The sequence below is a fragment of the Myiozetetes cayanensis genome, unplaced genomic scaffold (genome assembly GCF_022539395.1).
Source record: "Myiozetetes cayanensis isolate MyiCay16 unplaced genomic scaffold, myiCay2020 scf14, whole genome shotgun sequence".
Lineage (NCBI taxonomy): Eukaryota > Metazoa > Chordata > Aves > Passeriformes > Tyrannidae > Myiozetetes > Myiozetetes cayanensis.
Genome location: NW_026087048.1, coordinates 1855211 through 1876285, shown reverse-complemented (window position 1 = coordinate 1876285; position 21075 = coordinate 1855211). Strand labels below are relative to the sequence as shown.

At 47.5% G+C, this 21075-nt stretch overlaps 1 protein-coding gene across 21 annotated transcripts; it reads right to left on the bottom strand.

Annotated features, from left to right (window-relative positions):
- Positions 1-309: 309 nt before the first annotated feature.
- Positions 310-20333, bottom strand: TPM1 (tropomyosin 1). 21 transcript variants are annotated; one of them, XM_050309167.1, is made up of 10 exons: positions 20019-20276; positions 19247-19372; positions 18949-19074; positions 12547-12680; positions 11283-11400; positions 10758-10828; positions 9883-9958; positions 9277-9339; positions 8958-9027; positions 310-1278 (listed from the first exon to the last, which is right to left on the bottom strand). In XM_050309167.1, exons 1-10 carry the CDS (start codon positions 20130-20132, stop codon positions 1196-1198), a joined length of 981 nt encoding a protein of 326 aa, XP_050165124.1. In that variant the 5' UTR covers positions 20133-20276; the 3' UTR covers positions 310-1195. The 21 variants fall into 21 exon arrangements, with proteins under 21 accessions (XP_050165124.1, XP_050165109.1, XP_050165107.1 ...); XM_050309148.1 differs by lacking the exons at positions 310-1278; positions 19247-19372 and adding exons at positions 4480-6184; positions 7678-7756 and having other exon boundaries at positions 20019-20315; XM_050309168.1 differs by lacking the exons at positions 310-1278; positions 9883-9958 and adding exons at positions 4480-7756; positions 10454-10529 and having other exon boundaries at positions 20019-20284.
- Positions 20334-21075: the final 742 nt, after the last annotated feature.

Here is a 21075-nt window from a genome sequence, read left to right as displayed (position 1 = left end):
ATTTACGCAGAGGGAGTTCTGCCACGGCCTTACCAAAAGTAGTCTATGTCAACAGCGAGTAATTTTGGAAAGCTGTGTAATTTGTTAGGGGGTAGTTGCATTCTGCACCCACCTGGGCACACAGTGGAGTGCCAGGCTCTCAGAGGGCCCCTCCCAGCAGCTGCAGGGCCACACCTGTCCAAAGCAGTGCATTTTTATAGCCTGCCACCAGCACATCCCAGGCTGCCACAACGAGACACACACTGCACACGGGCAGGTTGTACACACAGAAAGCTCACGTGATGAGAAACAAATCACAGGAGAGCCAAATTAAAAAAAAAAGTCCTAAAATGTGCATTTTATTTCATATCATTATACAATGTTTACAATACAGGTATACTTTTAAAACTGCTCAAAGAAAGTGTGAAAAAAAAAAAAAAAAAAAAAGGTGAGGCGAATATCGGTTTCAAAATTCCTCCCCCTCCCCGAAATCCACACAAATAAAATAACATTTTTAAACAACCTCTTCCAAATTCACGTTTTGTCCTGAATTTATTGAATCTTTCATTTCAACATGAAAAATACAATCGAATGAATGCTCAAGGTGAAATGCTGACCTACACTTCTGTATCGAGTTGCAAGAACACAATTTAAAACCTCCAGGAGCCTTCACTTGTCTCTGCTGCTCCCACACCTTCCTTTTACTGAATCAGAAGGCACAGAAAGTCCAAATTCTCACAGATCAGTAAAACTGTGGTAAAAAATAAGTTACTGTGCTGGACAACTCCTGACTTGTGTGATATCAAACAAAAGGCTTCGGCAGAACCTTTTGTTCGAAGAGTAGCACCATTTCCACCTGATCTCTCTGGAACACCCATCCTTCTTCTTGGGTCAAAACTGAGGTTGGCACTTGGGGTGGGACACTTTCTGCCACAGCCAGGACTCTTCCAAGACTAAGCACACGGAGTTGCTGAACTCTCTACAGAGTGTAGGTAACATTTTTGGTGGGAAATGGCACATTTAGACCATAATGGAATGGAGCTCAACCCGCATTAACGGCTTGCCCGGTTTGGTGTTCCCCTGACCCCTGCTGGGGAATTTAGCAGATGTTCTGGTGACTGTGGTGAAACTAAAATAAAGACATGTTTATGGGGCTTCACGGCAAGCAGGTGTGGAAATAACAAGACAAATAATGTGGTTGCTGCTAAGAAGGTTTTCACATGTTGTTTAACTCCAGTAAAGTTTGATCCAGCATCTGATGCATATTAAGGTTTTCTTCTTTGGCATGTGCCACTTTCTCTGTTGTGGGATTAGAAAATTACAACGTGAATAGCAGTTCTTTGGAGGCACTGACTCTCAGAGCACGAAGGCATGCAATCATCACTGCTCTCAGGGGGTTTAGGAAGTTAAGAAATGTGCATGCTCATAAATACCAATGTTCCCAGACAACACAACCAGAGAGAATCCCAAATTAATTAAACAAACAACGAGTAATGCGAGTTTGGAACTGTTTACAGCTGCATTTGTTAAGAAAATGCACTGCCACCAGAGCTGCAGGTCCTGCACGTTCTGGAAGCTCTTTGCTTATAGGAATGTGGGATGGTAAATGGCTTTTGTAAAATTTTTTTTTTTTTTAAGGTAGCAATAGAGAAAATAATTAAGTTCTTTGCAGATCCACACTTTAAGTTCCACAGAATTCAGAAATGCAAAGAACAAAAAAAATAGAAATATTCTCTTCTTCAGTGAAGTGACCTTTAAGAAATTTATTTCTTCTAGAAAATAAATAAAATTGAAGTTAGTAGCTTTATGTTGCATGCACACTTTTATAGGACAGTCATTTAACACACTTATTAAATACAATAAATGAGCACAATGTTCTAGAGGTGCATCCTACCAGGATCCAGTACAGTCATTTCACACTACTGCAAGCATACCTTCAAACTGATCAGGGTTTTCAGGTGGAGCTCCCATGCTTTTTTATTTTTCCCCTCAAGTCAAATAAATACAAGCCCAATTCACAGAAATGCAAAAGTTATGGCATCAAAGTCTCCAGACAACGAAACAGCTGTAAGGATCCTTTAAAAGCTGCTTTGGAAGTACACAAATTTGCAGCCTGGTGAGTATTTTTCTCTCATTCTAGTTAAAAAAAAAATAAAAATCCCAGGGCCAATTGATGTGGTCAGGTAATCTGAGTGCCTGACTGAGGCTGCTGCTTTTTGGATGCTCTCAGGGAAAGGCTGAACAGTGGAAAGAAGCCACAGCACAGCCAAGAGTTTTGTGCTCCCCCAGAGCACACACACAGGGAAAAGCCTCATCCACAGGAAGCATTTCCATGTTTTCCCCAAGAGAAACTGAGAATTTCATATATTCATTTACCACATCATCAACAGCTCAAAAAATAGAAAAAAAAATTAAAAAAAAAATCAATTTCTAGGTTTCTTGCTTATTTCTACTTTTAGTGATTTGCTCTTAAAGAAAGTTTGGCAGCAGGTTTTTTAACCAAGTTAACAGTATGGTCACACTAAGGTTTAATCCTCATTCAAGGCCAGCTTTAGTTCATTAGTTAGGCGACTGTTTTGCTCAAGTTGCTGGTAGAGTTGGTCTGTACAGGCAGCAAGCAGGTTAGAAGGGAAAAAAAGAGGCAGAATGAAGACAGATTAGACAGAGAAAACAGTTAAATAAGAGTTAATAAAGAAACTGGTCACATGACAGACAGTTCAGTAACATACAGAGAGACATTTTACCTCGGTTTCTACAACTCTAGTAATTACACAGCTACTCCAAGGAACAGCTTTTGTACCAGCTGAACAACTGGCTAAGGATCCTGCCGTGGGGAACAGCTGTGGGACACCAACTGCAACAGGAACAGAGCTGCAGCCACATCCCCACAGCCACCAAACCCTGCTTTAGTCTCTTGTACAGTGTGTGGCAGGTCGGTTTAATGAGTGTCATTTTAATCTGCAAACTCTTTAAGGGGTGGTGGAACCTCATCTGTCAGTGAAGGGAGAGCAACTGCATCCCAACCAGCACAAATAACAGCAGGAGGTGCCAGGAGCCACCTACCACCAGGTCTGACTCAGCCCACACGCCCTTCCGAGGGAAGCTGATGGCTGAAAGGCTGTTTTTGGTAGGAAAATACACTTCTGTTACTGCCATCAGCACCTTTTGATAACTTTAAATTGCCCAGTTGTGCTCTGCAAGAAAACAGACCCACACATTTGGTGAAAGTGAAATGGAGGGATGAAAACCTGTGCTGCTCAAATACAGCAGACAGAGAGGACTCATGTGCACACAGAACAGCCAGGACCATGGTGGGACAGCACAGTTAGTGACAGTTCTGCAGAGGGAAAGAACATTCCACCATGGCTTTTCACTGCCTTGTGTTCTCAAAGTGCCTGTATCCTCCTCAACAGTCTAGGTCCAAACTGCACTCCTGACCTCTCGACCCCAGATTATTCCCCTCCAGGAAATGACTGGTTCTGATTCTTTTCCACAAGCTTCCTAAGAGCCTCCCCAGAAATGCCCTTCCCCTGCAGGCACTGCACACAGCAAAGGCAGAGCTGTGCCATGAGCTGGGCTGCAGGACGTGCTTGTGTGGTGAGTAACACTCCTCACAGCTTCCTCCCCAGCCCAAAGTCCAACAGCCAGCCCAGGAAAACCGGGGCACATTTCACAGCCCTGGGCCTGCACCAGTAACAACTGGGGCTTGTCTCTCTCCTCAGGATAATGTCACATACACGTGGAAGAAACATCAGAACCTCAGAGTAACTAAAATGTCACTTTGGCAAAGTGTATTTGGTTGTTACTCAAACATGACATTTGAACTGAGAACTTGATGCTTGCCTTCATCACAGGAAACCCCTCTCTAACTGGGGCAGAGATTTCCATTATTTCTCAGTGTCCAAAATGAGACTAAAGCCCCCAGGTGAAGTAGGGAAGTGTTTCCTGAGTGTACCGAGAACCCTGGATCCCCCCAGCGTTCTGGGCTGTCCTCTGGCACAGGGCCCTGTTCAGACCCAGCAAGGCCCAGCCTCAGCTCAGCAGAGCCAGCCCTGTGCTCCCCTCAACACCTCTGCAACATCACCCCAAGGGGGACAGGAGTGCTGGAACAGCCTGCAGGGAGAAACCAGCCCAGCTCTGGGCAGTCAGGATCAGAGCAGCAGGAGCAGCCAGGAATTCTGCACACAGCTCCCTGTGTGTCTGCACTGCCCTGCCCTTCCCTTCCAGCATTCTGTTATCCTGCAGTGCAGGGAGCTGGCCATGTGTGACTGACAGAAAAGGGGAAAATTAAACACTGATTGCCCAAAATTATTATGGTAAAAACTGCCAGGTCCTACGATGGATTTGGGGCTTTTTTTACTTTTCTTAAGAAACAACAGTATTGCAGGGAATGGAGAGGAAAACAACACTGCTAAACTAACACCATGAACCAAAACATGCACTGGTTTAAGGAGCTGAAGCTGCTGTAGCATAATTTACTCTGGCTCAGTTGGCCACACTCCCCAAAACTGCTGCATTTGTGAAGTCACCCACAGCAGCTTCAGCCATTTCACTCATCCCACTGTACCTGCTCAACCCTCACCTTTTGCCTCTCCCTTGCAGCACCCCCAGTGCTCAGCCCCACTTGCTGCATCTCAGCTGAGCTTCACTGCTGGAACCACCCCTGACTGCTGAGCCACATCCTGTGCTTGGGCTTCCCCCAGGGCCAGCAACAATGGGACGTGTCATGGGACAGAAAAGCGGGATGCTTCCATCTGCAAGCCTTCTTTGGAAAACAAGGGTTGGGGAAGGGAGAAAATCTAGCCTAGACTGCACTGCTGAATCATCTTGAAGCCGGACAAGAAAGACATATTTACATTATTCTACAAGTTAAAAACTACAGTTCAGCTATAATAAGTTTATTTAGCTTTGGTGACCGAGGAACTTTAGCAATATAGAAAGAGAGACCAGAAATCAATCCAGTTTAAACTGATTCACTTTAGTATGAAATGGAAAATAACTCCTTTCATTGTAAAGTAAATTAAGTTAAAATAAGGCAATAAACTCCCTGGTTGCAAATAATAGTACAAAAAACCCCAAGGTGTCAATATTTAATGCTTCATCCTTAATTAGGCACTGACAAACCAGCTGAAAGCCAATGTTGAGGCTTTCCAACCTGATATCCACCATGTTCCACTCTGCAGCAGAACCATTCATTAACACCGTAATCCTGAGTTTTCCTACTGCAGTTTTGAAACACTTCTCATGAGTCTGCAATCCAAACTCACAAGTCTGAACTAAGCCCAAGAGTGGAAAACTACTGAAACCTCCCTGATGAACTTCCAATCCTATCATGCCACTCAAGAAAAATACATTCTAAAACCCCCAAAAAGTTACCAAGCAGCAAGTCTGCTGAATTCACTAAGGGTGAAAGAGGGAAAACTTCTTTGCAAGACAATTCAAGGGCTATTTTTGGATGCAAAAAAAAAAAGAATTTAAAATTTTTGATATTGCCCCTTTAAATCTGTCTCAAATATTTAAAGTTCACGAACAAACACTTTTATATAAAGACCAGAAGTCTTCAGCACCAAGCCAGGAGCAAATTTTAAGGCTTTAAAGTGAAAAATGTGGTGTCAAGGATGTAACTGTTCTCTCAGCCACGCTCCCACGACCAAGTGACCCCAAGGAAGAAGTGTCCTTGCAGATTTTGGCCCAACAATAACAACTGGGAAAATTCCCATTACATCTATTTGTCATTTTATCTGCATCATAATGTTTTGAGAGAAACTAAGATAATAACTAATAACCAGTCACTTTTGACACCAAGAGCAGTGCTCTCATCCCACAGACTGCTCTCACTGGCTTGGCATTGTCAACGTTCAGGCAAAAGTGTTTGCAGATAAAAAAATGAAAACACCAAAAAAAAAAAAAATCCCTGCGGGCAAAAAAAAAGAGCATTTTTTATTAATAACTTAAATAGTTCCTTAAATAAATAAAAGGCAAGGGAATGGCGAAAGGAGTACAGCTGGGATGTTTATTTTACATGGAGAAATGTGGTTTCTGTACAGCAGGGCACAAACAGAGCATGTTCTGAGCCAGGTGGAGAGAAGAGAGGCAGCTAAGCTAGAGGACAGGACAATGAACCCATGAAACATCCAAAGCTGGGGGAGATGTTTGATCCAACCCGAGGAGGATGTCTTGGGAGAAGTGAAGCAAAGAAAATTATCTGCATGGAAAGAAAAAGGGAGATGAGGTAGAGAATGAAAAAAAAGGCGCAGTAAAGACTTCCAAAAAAGCAGCAACTGCACAGCAGAGCCCAGCATGCTGAGAGACTATACTAGAGAAACAGCACACCATGCTGGGACTGGAATGTCCTCGTGTAGCAGCAGAGTATAATTTAAAGTCTGGTTTCCATTTAGAAATATCCCAAATTGAAGAAATACTGGCACCTCTGCACACAGAGGAGGAAAAGAGAAATCCATCTGCTTGGAAAACCACAGAGCAAAAGCATATGTTGGGAGGGAATTCAAAACCAGAAAACAAAATCAAAGCATACGAAGCAGACAACATTAGACCTCTACTAAAAATGTTGGGAGAGAGGAAAGTATGGAACAGACACAGGGATGAAAAAATGCAAAGAAAAAAACCCTTTAAAATACAGGTGCACGCAAAATACACGTCAGGCTCTGAGCAAACCTCGTGCCTTGTGGAAATCATGCCTAGAAAGAGAAGTGCTGGGACTAAACACTGCACCTCCCATGCCCCTGAGAGCCACAGCCCTGCCCCTCTCCCGTGCCAGCCAGGCAGGGGTCATGCAAGTGCCAGGTGTGGGCAGGGGAAGGTGGCTGTGGCACAGCTGAGCTCTGGTCAGAGTGCACGAGGCGAGTGGTAGCACACGCTGCAGGAACCACTCACACCTTCCAGCTGGTCACTCTCCTGCTCTCCTGTCACTGTTTTTTTATCCTTATGGCTCAAGTTACACCACATTTTTGGTCTATGCAAATTAAATTGCTACTACTGTCCAGGAAACATGCAGAAGGAACCAATGAACAACTGTGACTTTTATGGGTTTAAATGACAAAGTATTTTAAATCCATTTCTGCAATTGTAATTTAGTGGTAACAGGTGAAACTTTCAGAGCAGTTAAGTGAATTCAGATAAACATTTTCCACTGTCACTAATAAATAGAGAAATAATTTTTCCCTATTTATTAATGACAGTGGAAAGTGTTATCTAAAAGAAATAATAAGTTAATAACTATGACTAAATCTAAATTTCTTGGACATTTTTGTAGAAATTTTGCCAGAGCCAAACTGCGACAGCAGGCAGAAGAGTGCCCTCCAAATCCAACACAGACCAAGGCAATTTTCTTTGGTAAAATGAACACGAGGGGCCTGGTAGACAAAGCTTGAACAGAGGTGAACTGAGAGGACAAACCGAGCTACAAACGAAGGGCAACCCCAGGACACACGGACTGCAGGCACCGACGGACAGAGGGACCACGAGCTTACAAAATCACCATGAGGATTTACCAGGCTAGGCACAAACACTCACCCACGCTTTGCCACGGTAAAGAAATTGTTCATGGTATTTTGTACACCTAAGTCTTGCTAAAGGAATGAGGCTCCCCCTGCACAGGGGGACCGTCTCACAAGCCGGCACCGCGCAATCAGTGAGGGCGGGGAAGCGGCAGCAGGGACAGGCTGGGAGGACATTTACATGGAAGTCATATCATTGAGAGCGTGGTCCAGCTCCTCACTGATGGCTTTGTACTTCAGTTTCTGAGCATACAGCTCATCTAATGGTCCCCCAGGGAAGGCAGGTGTGCAAGGGGATGGAGCGTGCCCATGGGTGCAAGGTGGAGGTGGTGGCATGGGACACCGTCCAGGAGCCGCAGGAAAAGGGAGGAGTGCACAGAAAGAGGTGTTGTGACAGACAACATGGAAGAAAATCACAACGTTAGAGAATAATTTAAAAAAAAATCAGTAGTGAACAGTCTTATGTGAGAAGTTCATTAACTGCACTGCCAGTGGGGCAAGCTGGGATACAGAGAAAACCAAGGAAAGGAAGTGCACAAGGGGAAAAACCCACGTTTTGCTGCCCTGGATTTTTGCTTTAATGCACATCAGGAGGGCACACAGGAGCAAGGGAGAAAAGAGCCAAAAATGGGGCTCTGCTTTGTGTGATCGGCATAAACTCAGCTTCTTACAGCCAGTTTTGTTCCTTCTAAACACTTATCCTTCTTCTCTGCTTCCTTCCTGAGTCAGTGATCACAAACTGTCAGCAGCTACCCAGGTATTCCACAACCCTCTGCCACACCAAGCAATTAAGCCTCTTAAAATCCTAGACTTGGTGTAATGCATCTAAATACTAACCTCCATCTAACTTCTAATTACAGAGCCCTACTGAATTATTGTCTCTGGAGACAGGAAGCACATTCTACTATTCTGCTGCAGTCCTGGTAGTTTTATCAAAACCTTAAAATGAACTCTCTGAAGCTAAACAAGCTGTCCTTTTGATTATGTATACAATCTATTAACTTCACTGAAAACCAACAACTGCTCCATGTCCCCAAATGCCTGCCCTGACCCACACTTGGATTAAATTAGGGTAGCTTGCTACATTCCTAATTACTGCAAACATAACACAGCTCCTTAGTAAGATGATAATAACACTTACCATCTGATCATTCACCCTACACATTTATATACCTCCAAGTAGAAGAGTATACAGCAAAAAAAAATGAAAGGAGTCTTGAGAACACGAGAGAAAAAGGAACAGGCAAGAGCAAAACACTGTTCACCCGAAGCATTTAAGTTATCAATATATTTCAACTGGAAAATGTTTTGCCTATTTTACTCTTTAGGCAGATCTGTTTGTACAAGTGGGACAAGTCAGTAGAGCTGGGTAATGAAAAAAACCAACAAACAACAACTCCCCCCAAGAGCAGAATAAGAGCTGTGTATTTCTGTAGTAAACAAAAATCCAGAAGCTCATACCTTCTAGGTCATCAATGCTCTTCTCCAGCTTGGTTACTGACCTCTCAGCAAACTCAGCACGGGTCTCAGCCTGGGGGCAAGACAAACACACACTGCTTCAGGAAACACTCACACAGCCCTTGGGAACAGTGCAGCAACAGCTGACATGGGCAACAAAGTAGAGTGAGAGGAGATAAATATATACTAATTTTTAGGAGGGATATTTAACATTAAACTGTTTCCAAAAGAGTGTGTTCACCCTTAAAGCAAAGTAATGTTTACATTAAAAGAATCAAATGTCCATTAGAAGATACGTTGCAAAGAACAGCTCTAATTTTACCTCCTTCAGTTTGTCAGTCAGAACTTTAATCTCCTCTTCATATTTGTCTTCTTTCTGCGAGTACTGTAATTAGAAAAGAAGATCACTGGTATTAGACCAGGTATTCTAAATATACCAAAAATCCCACATTTGAAACTCTAACAAATGATGTGTGCACAGGAAATTAATATGGGTAAAACTAAATGAATTCCAGTTACAAGACTGTGGTAATGCAGTTTTGTTACAGGAGTCAAACCTGAGATGTATTCCAGTGCAAGAAGGTGGGAACTCCGGGTAGGAATTAGTAGGAACTTTTTCTAAAGAGGAGTATTGTTTGGAGAAACTGAACGTTAGTACACAATGCCAGGTGGAGGCTAATGCCATAAATAATATTTAATCCTGTCAGAGCACTTAACAGAACGTGTGGCCAACTAACACTGACCTATTTGGAACTGGGAGATGCTCTGTGCTCCAGTGAGAGCCAAATGTGAACTGAGCAGTGAGTCCAAGTGCTTCTACTGACAATGGCCCTGCTGAAGCGCTGCAGTGACCAGCATTTCCACAAAGGAAACCCCAGAGGCCAGGTGACAAGTAAGGGACACATTCTCACGCCAGTCTCTATCCTACCTTCTCAGCCTGAGCCTCCAGCGACTTCAGGTTGTTGGTCACAGTTTTCAACTCCTCTTCAAGCTCAGCACATTTGCTGTTATTTCGGAGGGAAGGCAGGAAAGGGGCGGATGGAAGATTCAGTCAAGCAAAAGAAAACAGGAGAAAATAGGGGGAAAAGATAGAGAAAAATGAAAACAATTACAGGGCAAAAGAACGGCCTCAAAAGCAGCTGATCCATCACAGATTGAAAGCGGCTCTTTGTGATGCCAAATATCACTTTAAAGTGCACATTAAGACGATGACCAGACAGAAATTTATCTACAGCCCTTGGCTTACACAGAAACATTTACAGAGCTTTTTACACGTGAGACAGTTCAGCTTCTTTTGGCTGCACGGGAGATCAGTTTTAAAGGTAAAAATGAATAAATAAACAAAAAATAGAGACCAAAGAAAACCACCAAAGCAAGATGCAAAGAGAGTGAAGAGCATAGCAAGGACTGATTGTTACTACTGAGTGAGCTAACCAGCTATGGAAGCTGAAAGACTTGGGTTGCAGTTAAACCTGAGAACTGTTTATTAGTGCCAGTACCTTATCCTCTGCAGCCATTAATGCTTTCAAGGTTTGATCCATTATTCTTAACTGTTCTTCCAGCTGTCGGACTTGGCTGTTAGTGAACACATGAAATGCACAAAAGCCATTCACAAAATCAGTGTGCAGGTCCAGCATGCAGTGACAAAACACAAACAACACATTTACTTGGTTTACTTCAACGATTACAGTAACCGAGCAAACCAGCACAACGTAGCTTGGAGCTGAGCACACAGTGTCCTGCCAACAGTCCATGCTGTTATAGCCACCCTGCAGCACCTCACAGGAGGCATTCAACACTCACCTTTCTGAGAGCTCAGCACGTTCCTCAGCCCGCTCCAGGTCGCTCTCAATGATCACCAGCTTACGAGCCACCTACAAGAGAAGCCCCCTGGCAGTCAGAGGTTATGTTGCTGCAGCACAGGTCACCTGCTTCTAGAACCTGCTAAGCAGGGAGCTGGGCCTCTTCTCCTGTCTTTGGTCAACATATGAGCTTTGATTCCGTAACATCTTCATTATTCATCTGAGTTTTAGTTATCTAGCATTTTTCAAGACCTCTCTTTCATTCACCAAAAGGCGACTTCAAAGTAGGTCTTTTTCTCCCTCAGAGCCGAGGGAATACTCTGACACGTTGTGGCACAAAGCTCTAAGCACAGATCTCCTGCCACCTCCTCCCCTGAGGTATCCAGGTGCCCATTTCTCCTTCCACAGCTGTGGAGAGTGGTGTTTGTGATCCTTTGAACTTAAAGGGCAAAGGAGGAAAAAAAAATAAGGTACAGGCACAGGCTGATGGACTTGAGGAAGAGGTGACCTGCCCTCAGGAACTGACCTCCTCATACTTGCGGTCGGCCTCTTCAGCAATGTGCTTGGCCTCTTTGAGCTGGATCTCCTGGATTTCCATCTTCTCTTCATCCTTCTGGGCTCTGTTTTCAATGACCTTCATTCCTCTGAAAGATGTGAAAAACAGCAAGTGCAAGGGTCAGGGCTTGCCAGTTTATCTCCAGCTCCACTACCAGTGGAGTGAGACTTGCAGGCATTGCACTAAGGTGAATGAAGCACATCACAGAGCTGAGTCTTCACACCATAGACCTAGTCCTGTGCACCCACATCCAGAACTCCAAAGAACAAAACACGCCTTAGAAAGAAAGAAAGTGTGATTTGTTCAGCTCTCTCAACCACAGTTCAGCTGTACTATCCTTTTTCATTTTAAATTGAATGAAAACTCATCTTACAGAGAGGTAAATAAAAGGGTCCTGCCTCTCAAGACCTAACAGGATGACTGAAAACATCGGTGCTTTTACACTTACCATGAAACAGCACCTTACAACTCTTGCAGGACTGACTGGACCATGTTTATGGGCCAGAGTCCCCTGAGGTTTGCCATGTCAGAGCTCAATTTAACTCCTTCATCACAGCAAACACTGAGTGTTGCACATCTGACCCAAATTCTCTAAGTGTTTCAAAACACACTGTGAGTCTTCAACAGCCTGCATAGTTAGTGAGGCAGAAATGATATGTGCAGGATATGTGGGCTTCTTTCACCATAAAAGGTATTATCACAGATAAAAAATACGATTTATAGAAGACAGAAGATCTTCCAAAGGCACAAATCTTGAGTTCCCAACTTAATTTATGGACCTCTGGAAACCTGAAGGAATTATAAGCCTCTCCCTTGCTCACCTTGGTGTACTAATCTCGCCAACAGGAGAATCAAAGCTTCTTCCAGCACTGTGCTGTTCTCCAGGTGAGATTTTCTACCCACCATGAAATCCAGAACTGCCCAACAGCACAAGAAGTTGTCATCCCAACAGAGAAAGCTGGGCTTGGTCAGCCAGCCTTCACAGGATGTGACATGACTCATCACAGGGCCTACTCCACTCAAACCTCATCTTTACCACTGAAAAAGAATTCAAGCCTAAGTGTTTTGGCCATTCCTTCAGACAAGCTGTAACTGAAGTCCATGTACATAAGGGAAGAGCAGATTACACCAGTTCAGAGACACAGGAGTGGTGTCATTTATTCCCAGCCCACACCCTGGCAATTATGATCTTTGTCAGGAGGGTAACGATCCATTCAGGAGTGGCCCCACCCACCTTTCACTCTCATCTGCAGCCTTCTCAGCCTCCTCCAGCTTCTGCAGGGCAGTGGCCAAGCGCTCCTGAGCCCGGTCCAACTCTTCCTCAACCAGCTGGATGCGTCTGTTCAGAGAAGCCACTTCACTCTCAGCCTAAGCACAGCAAGAACAGGAATTAGTTCATGGTAGGGCACACATCATCTCTTGTAAGACTGTCCCTTTACCTGCTAGTGCCAGGTAACAGCACTTCCACAATTCCTGGCTTCAGCCACTGTGAGGTCCCCACACATGAACGTCCATGCCCTCACTCAATTGTGAAGTTATTGCTTAACAGAGGAAAAAGTGATTAATGCTTCCTTTCAATGAAGCACATCAAGGACTGTACAATCTGTACCAGAGAAAACTGCACTGGAAGAACTATGCACTCTTACCTGAATATTCCCTGTTATTGTGTTTGCAGACATGAATCACAGACCTCCCCTTTTTTCTTGTTAAATCAACACAAACTACTTATGAGTCTTCAATTATCACAAATCCTTTATTTGTGACCTTTGACCACATTTTGGTAAGAACTGTCCCAGTATTTCCTGGAGTTCCAGAAGAAGGGTTCAGCATAACCAAACAAAAACACACCTGGATCAGCATTTGCCATGGGACAGCTGCCCCAGAGAGGGCAGGAGAACACTGAAGAAGTGCCTGAGTACCCTGAAGTTTTAATTTTAATTAATTAAAATGGGTCCTAGTACAGGCAACAACCACTTAAAACACCTTTTCCTTTTGGTTTTTTCCCCATAGTGCCATCCTCAACCTTCTTCTAAGTTTGCCTCTCTTGCATTACCTATTCACTTAACCTTCTGTATAACCCTTGCAACTCCCCTGCCTCTTACCACTACAAGCTCTTCCTTCTGACACCTTCAAAACTACCCTTGCTTAAGTTGCAGAGTAAGTTCTGCAACAGCCTCCTCATGGTAACCTCCTTGTAAAACTTTCTTTCAAAACTATATTAAGCACAAAATATATATAAAAAGGTCATCATTTTAAAAAGTTAATCACTTCTGAGAATAACTGTCTTAATTAGTACTGAAAATTAATATGAGATGAGATATATGTTACATATGAACAAGCACCCATCTGTGATGTCTAACTGAGGAGAGAACCAACCCTCCAGCAAAAGTAGAAACCAAAAGTATCACTTTGGTACTTTTTCTTTTCTACCCAGAGGTAGCTGGATGCAGCTGGCTGGCTGCAGTGAAAATTTTGCTGTACATAACAGGAGGAGGAACTTACAGAGCAGACAATAAAACTACCTTTGACACGACAGTAACAATGTCCCGCTAGAATGACTGAAAGCAACACACAGGCAGGGAAGCAAATATGTCTTTGAACATGAATATGTATTGGCAGTGAACGTGGAGAACCAGAAGAGACTTCATTCTTAGAGATCCATATTAATCCGAAAACCAGAATATTTTGCTCTGTGTTATCCAAACCTGTCTTTCCAGATTTCTGGCTTTAAATAGCAAGAAGTTGAACTTTCTGGTTTAAGACAAAAAAAAAATAACCCTTCACAAATGTTACTTTAGGGAAATTTGCAATGGTACAAGTTAATTATTGTCATGTCAAGACTCCTCACCACGATAAGAGCACACAACGCGCTTCGAAAACACCGGGTGAGTAAAGTTCAAGTTTTTACTTCCTGCTCCAGTAACTCACTCAGGATTTACCAACCAGCCTTATATGGCCCAAGTTATTCTTCTGCGGAGCAGGACTTCTCTCCTTATATGGCAAGGCAGGAAGAAACCCCCAGTGACATTGAGGGGCACTCCCACAGCTCCCAGACAAACACAGCCTCCTGCGTGTCTGCCACACCACTCACACCCCACATATTTCCACAGTGAGCGATGACATGGCTAAGGCACCATCGGGTGTTAATTATTACTGTTGCAAGGGAGAGTCTGTTTTCCAGAAGAAGGAGGAAAAATGCATTTTGAAAAAGTGATTTCCAGCAGCCCCTTGAGATGCCTGGAGACAGAACAGATTCTTTTTTTAAGGCAATAACTGCTATTCACAGTCTTGAAACTTTTAACAATCTGGTTTAACAATCAAGAGCTGTAGGCTGTGATGTGTTTTGGCCACAGCTTCAACTTTTTCATTGTTTGCTGTCTGTACCTTGCACAGGAAGAAAACAAAACCCACATAACAACCCTGGCTGGTCACATGCTGTACATGTAAGGGCTGCACCGAGGGAAGGGTCAGATTCACACCTCTGCTCTCTCCTGCAACGCTCTCAAAGCCTCCCTCCTCAAGCACGCAGAAATAACAGCTGCAACAATAAAAAAGCCCGCTGTAAAGAAGGCATACATCTACCTGTGCCTGGGAGTTCAGTTTTCCACCTTGATCCACCCCAGCACTGACCACTCCAAACAAAAACGCCAATACCGTGCAAATGCACCCTGCAGAACTGCACATAAACCAACTCCAGGGAAGACACAAACATTAACCTTTAGGGTCTTTTAGAACAATGCAGCTGAGCTCTTAAGGGAAGACTTCACCAGCAAGCTACCATCACTTCTCCAGTACTACTCCTGCCACAAAAGGTGTAACAGCAAAGCGTCCCATTTCAATGGGAATTGTGTATTGTTATGTTACTGAAAGCAGGAAAATTGGTGTCCTTTACTCCACCAAGCTTAGAAAACGAGTACAAGTTGTTTTAAAGACTGAAAGTCTTATGAAACAAGTTACTGACTGTGACATGGTCCTTCACCGAAAAAAATGGATATGCCAAGTGAGCTGCAAGAATGCAGTGGTTACACAAGCATAGTAGCCATATTTTGCTCTGTCAGGAAGATCACCTGCAAGTAATCAGCAGGCTCTTCCTCTGAACTTGCTGCCCGGAATGTGCAGGAAGCCCCATATTCTAAGGAAATCCAATAAACGCCATTTTTTCTATTGCAATAAAGTACACAAGAAAGTTGTTCTTCTGCTTCTCTTTCATACAACCACAGAAGACATTAAAACTGCCTCAAAAGACACCGCACGTTTTACAGCAGGAAACGTTAAATTACAGCTGCTAGAATTCCCCAAGGTCAGTGGCAAGACAAACAACAGCCCTATCAGGTTTTTTTGCTGTGACTGACACCAATAACACATCTCTCTGCTCCGTAAGTTGTTCACCCCTGATCTCATCTCATCTCATCTCTGCCTAAACCCAAGCCTGCTGCTGCTTTCCCATCCCAGCAGGCAGCTGTGAGGAGCAGCACCCGCACAGCTGTTTAGGCACCCGATCGCATTGCTGTGCATTCAGGTGCCGGGGCCATCTCAGGTTCAGCCCCAGGTACGTAACTTCCCAAGTGTCGCCATGCTGATTCCCAGATGAGCTCGCCTGGATGGCAAAAGAGAACTAGGGCTTGTAGGGAAAGAAAGAAAAAAAAAATCACGAAAGCTTGCTCAGAACCTGACACAAAGCACCTAATCGCGAACACCTCGCCTAAACCCAGCTGGGCCCGTAGACACCCCCGCCTGCCCGTGCAGAGAACAGCCGCCAAGGAAGGGCCGGGGAGCCCCGCGGTACGAGGGTCCCCCGCCCGCTCCCCCCAGCCGGGCCGGGCCGGCCGTACCTCCTCCCGCAGCGCCCGCTCCTGGTCCACCTCCCGCTGCAGCCGTCCCGCCCGCTCCTCGGCCGCGTCCGCCTGCTCCTGCAGGCTGCGGATCTTCCTGCGCACGGCCTCGAGCGAGCTCATCGCCGCCATTCCCGCCGCGCCCTGCCCGTCCTGCCCAGCCCAGCCCAGCCCAGCCCTGCCGCCTCCCTCCGCCCGCCGCGGCCCCGGAAGTCCCCCCGCGCCGAGCGCTCCGGGGCGGGGCCGGCACCGGGCTGGGAGCGGGGCGGGACCGGGCACGGCCGGCGGGGCGGGCCGGGATCGGCCGAGGATGGGCTGGACCAGCCAGGGATGGGCTGGTCCTGTCGGGGATCCAGCCGGGGATCGCCGGTGCCGCCGCTCCCGCTCGGGCCGGGGATGGACCGGGGCAGTGCTGGTCCCGTTGCGGGGCCGGGGATGTCAAGGATGAACCAGGGCTGTGTCGGTCCCGCCGGGGCACTACCGGGGCTGTGCCGGTCTCGGTCAGGGCTGTACTGGGGCTGTGCCGATCCCGCCGGTCCACTCGGGCCGGGGATGGGATGGGCAGTACCGCTCCCGGTGGGGGCTGTGCCGGGACTCTGCCGATCCCGGTCTGGGCTGTACCGGGGCAGTACCGCTCCCGGTGGGGGCTGTGCCGGTCCCGGTCTGGGCTGTGCCGGTCCCGGTGGGGGCTGTGCCGGTCCCGGTCGGGGCTGTACCGGGACTCTGCCAGTCCCGGTCGGGGCTGTACCGGGACTCTGCCAGTCCCGGTCGGGGCTGTACCGGGACTCTGCCGCTCCCGTCCGTTCCCGCTCCAGGTGGGTGCCCTGTGGCAGCAGCGCCCCCTGGCGGCGAAGCGCGCGGGGTCGGGCCCGGGGTCAGGACCCACCTTTCCCCCTCTAAACCGCCCCACTAGGAGCGTAATAAAATGACACCGAGCAACCCGCCAGATGCCGCACCCGGCCTGGCTCCTGAGACACCGGGAGGGGAGAGGGAGCTGCAGCTGCCCCCTCCCAGGTGGGGTGGCTCCGGGGATGTGCCCGCTTTTGGGACATGAGTCACACCGCGAGGGAAGATTTCCTCATCCCCTGTAAGGCGAGTCCAGCCCAGGCAGCCGGCACTCCCTCCCTGCCCGTGTCTTTTTCCTAAGGCTTGGAACTATCCAAACTAGTAGGGCAAATACTGGGTCAACTGCCCTAAAGATACTCTGCTTTGTCAAAAGATAAATACATCCTTAAAATGTCAGACATATTCCACCCATCCAAATAAATACAGCATTTACCTCCATGAAAACAAGCCAGACATCTCCTACCCTCCACCTGAGGGAAGACTGCAAATAAAATTGCCCTCAACTCGCTTCCAAACGCTCTTTTCCAGCCCTGGAAAATGGCATTGGGATTGGCTAGGATGATCCTTCATTTCAAAATGGGAATCTAGTAGCATTTCTCCTGCCTTCATCCTAGGCAAGCTATTTCCAAATAGTCTGCATACTTTTCCTTATAAGGAATATCTCCCCTGGATCTATATGTGGTTCCTTTGAACAAGTTAAATAAACGTCCTGCTAGGGAGCTGCCTCTGCTCTATGGCAGTGAACACAGGCACAGACATCTGATCCCCATCAGACAGAACCCCTCTCCCCCGTTCCTAGGCACGCTTCTGTTTGCCGAGCTCCTGAGTTCTCTTTCAAAGCTATACAACTTAATTGCCAACACTGAAGCAAAATTTTTTTTTCTGTCCTGTCCTCCTTTTAGAAGTAAAAGAAGATAAAAGCATGTTGCCTTTCACACCAAGTTGTTGTTTGCAACATTTCCCCTTCCGAAAGTATCCTTCCTCCCTCTGAAATACTTTGCTTGCTTCATCTGTGGCAACTCCTTTTTATTATGGCTTTGAGGTTGATTTTTAAAGCTGAGCTACAGGAGCAGGAGGAGTGTCATGGCTTTGGATATACTGTGGTTTCACCTATTCCTGTAATTCAGACCTGAGATTTACTCAGAGAGAATCAAGTTGTCCACCAGCAGCAAAAGAGACCAGGACCTTAACTGCAGAGAAAGATACCCCTGTGGCTCCATGCATGCAATACATTAAATGCATGTCAGGGGCAGACAGGTGGGTGGGATGAGGGCCTGGGAGAGGCACAAGCTCTTGCCTTATTACCATATAAAGTGCTGAGCTATATATATCTCCCCGCTTGCTCCCAGGATCGCTGTCCTCTGAACTGCAAAACTACCAAGTGTCATCTTCCAGACAATTTTCTGTCACACAAGACTGAAATTTTCTTTGACAAGTGAAACAGTTCCACTGATTTCCAGGAAAAAAAAGAACAGCCAGGAGAGGACCTTTCATCTCAGGGATCAGTGAACAAAACTAGTATCTAGCAGCAGTTCTAACACATGCATGCCTAGGAACAGCTCTCTTTAAGACAGAACTAGCAGTCCTTGCTCTTCTGGATCTTCCTTTCCTGGATCTACTTGCTATTAACCCTCTGATTCTGTTTCACTACCAAGACAGTGTTGTTCCCATCACCTGAACAGATAAACCGCCCTTCTTTACTTTCACATCTACAGCAGCAAGTACACATGAAAAGCACATGTCAAGTGAGCAGAAACCCAATCAAACGCCTCTGACAGTGTGCAAACCTCATGCAAGGAGGCAGTGCTGTGTTTCCCACCCCCCTGCCCAGGAGGTGCCCAGACCCTGCCATCAGCAAAGCTTTGGAGCGCTGCAGGCAGGAGTCCTGGCTGTCCTGTGCAGAGGGAGCGTGTGGGTTCTCTGTTGGGCTTGTGGTGAAAGGGCTGGGGGTAACTTACATCTGTGGCCTTTTTGTCAGCCAGTTCCAACTTTTCCTGGGCATCTTTAAGGGACTCGGAGTATTTGTCCAGCTCATCCTCAGTGCCCTTCAGCTTCTTTTGTAGAGCCACCAGCTCGTCCTCCAGCTGTGACAGGGGTGAAGGCGGTGCAGAGGGGAGGGCAGGAGAAGGTGCAGCAGGCAACGTGATCGTGCAAAAGGAGAAGTGCGGGTGCAGAAGGGACAGAAAAGGACAGACAGAGAGAGAGAGAGAAGGAGAGACAGTTAGATTCTCTTTGCTTGTGGCAAGGGCACGATACCTTGGCAGCATTCTCCTCTGCGGAGAGGAGGCTGTCCTCAGACTTGTGCAGCTCTTCCAGCACTTGGTCCCTCGTATCCTCCGTCACATGCAATTGCTTTTCCAATTGCACAATGTCATCCTCTAACTAAGTGCACAAGAGGAAATACAACGCACAAATATGTTTCTCCCTGGGCTTAGGAAAGCGGGAAATTAATTTGTAAATCCCCCTCCCTTCCTCCCTCCTCCTTCAGGATCTCCCACAAACGTGCAAACAACGTGTCCCCCTCCCCCAGTCGAATAAAGCCCCAGGTGTAAAGGAGAGGGGTTGGAGAAGGACAGGAAAATGGGACGTGCATCCAGAGGAGGGCAGGGGGGCAGTTGGAATCTGCCAGACAAATCTGCTGGGTGATGCTGTGTGGGTGAACACAGCTTTAAAGCGTCCCCTGCCAAGGGGCTGCCCGTCTGTCCCTTGCTAACGAGGTGCTCGAGGCAGCCTCTCCACGCCGTCCCCGGTGACAAAGGCACGGAGGCCACGCGGCTGTCCCCGGGCCCCGCTTTCCAGCGGGAATGGTGAGGACAGGGGGAACCACCTCCTACCCGGCACCAGGGGACCTCCAGCCAGGGGCTGCCAGGCTGAAGCTCTGCCTTAGGGAAAGTTCAACCAGTTCTGCAGGGGCGCGGGGGTGGAATACTACAAGGGGGGAAGAGGAGGAGGGGAAAAAAAAAAAAAGAGAGGAGTCTGGAAAAACTTGCGCCCCGGCGCTGGCTGCTCCCAGGCCCCCGCTGCAGACCTGCTTGCTTCTCTCCTCCGCTGCCTTCTTGTCCGCCTCGGCTTGCTCGGCCCTGTCCAAGGCGTTCTCCTTGTCCAGCTTCAGCATCTGCATCTTCTTCTTGATGGCATCCATGGTGGCGGTGGGTTAGGGCGCGACCCCGCGCGAACTACTCCCGAAAGTAAGGCTTGGAAAGCTGCGGGACAGCCCCGATCCGGACGCGGCTCCCGGGGGAGCGGAGCGGAGCTGGTCTGTGCGGGACGGGGCGCCGGCCGAGTGCAAGCGGCGGGCACGGAGCGCCTCACAGATATGTACTTTCCCAGGGGGCTGACTGCATTCCTCAAGACATCCAATACTTTTTTGGAAAGGGCTTGCTTTTTTTTTTCTTCCCTCCCTCCCTCCTCCGTTCGTCCCTACCCCTTTCCCTCTCTCACTGCCCTCCGGCTTTTTTTGGGAAGCGCAGCCCTCCCATTCGCTGCCGCCTGCCATTTGACCGTAGATATGACTATATATGGGATGCGATGGGCGAGGTAAGGCGGGGGAGCAATTTGTTCCCATTTCCAAATAGGCAAGACGGGACGTTTCGCTGCTACTCCTGGGAGAGGAAAAAAAAACAACAAAGGCATCAAGCGGGGAGCGGAGGAGACGGGCTGCAGGCTGGGGGACACCAGCCCCGCTGCTGGAGCCATCCCCACCCGCGGAAATCAATGTTCTACAGCGCGACGGTGGCGGAGCCGACCGGGGAACGCGCGGGGCTGCGGGGCGGAGAGAAGGGCAGGAAGGGGTTAACCGCATGCACGTACGGAATGAACGGAGACCTTCCCCCGGCAGCCGGAGGAGGAGGAGAGGAGGAGGAGGAGGAGGGGGCACCTCAGCAGTCTGGCTGCGGGTGCCGGGCCGGCCCCACAGCGCCGAGCACGGAGCCCAGACTGTGCGGCGAGACCCCGGCAGGGCTGGGCAGGGCTTCGGGCGAGACCCCCGGCGAGGAGAATGGGCCCAGGTGCGATCGTGACCACCGGGGGCACGGCAGAGCTCCCAGCAGCTCCCAGTGCTTCCCAGCGCACCGCTGGCTCTGCAG

Coding starts and splice junctions, on each gene's coding strand:
- TPM1 (XM_050309168.1), bottom strand. CDS start 20,132: ATGGATGCCATCAAGAAGAAGATGCAGATGCTGAAGCTGGACAAGGAG. Junction 10,829..11,282: donor CCGACCGCAAGTATGAGGAG/GTCAGTTCCTGA, acceptor CTTCTCTTGTAG/GTGGCTCGTAAGCTGGTGAT. Junction 7,757..8,957: donor GAGCATTGATGACCTAGAAG/GTATGAGCTTCT, acceptor GGGGACCATTAG/ATGAGCTGTATGCTCAGAAA.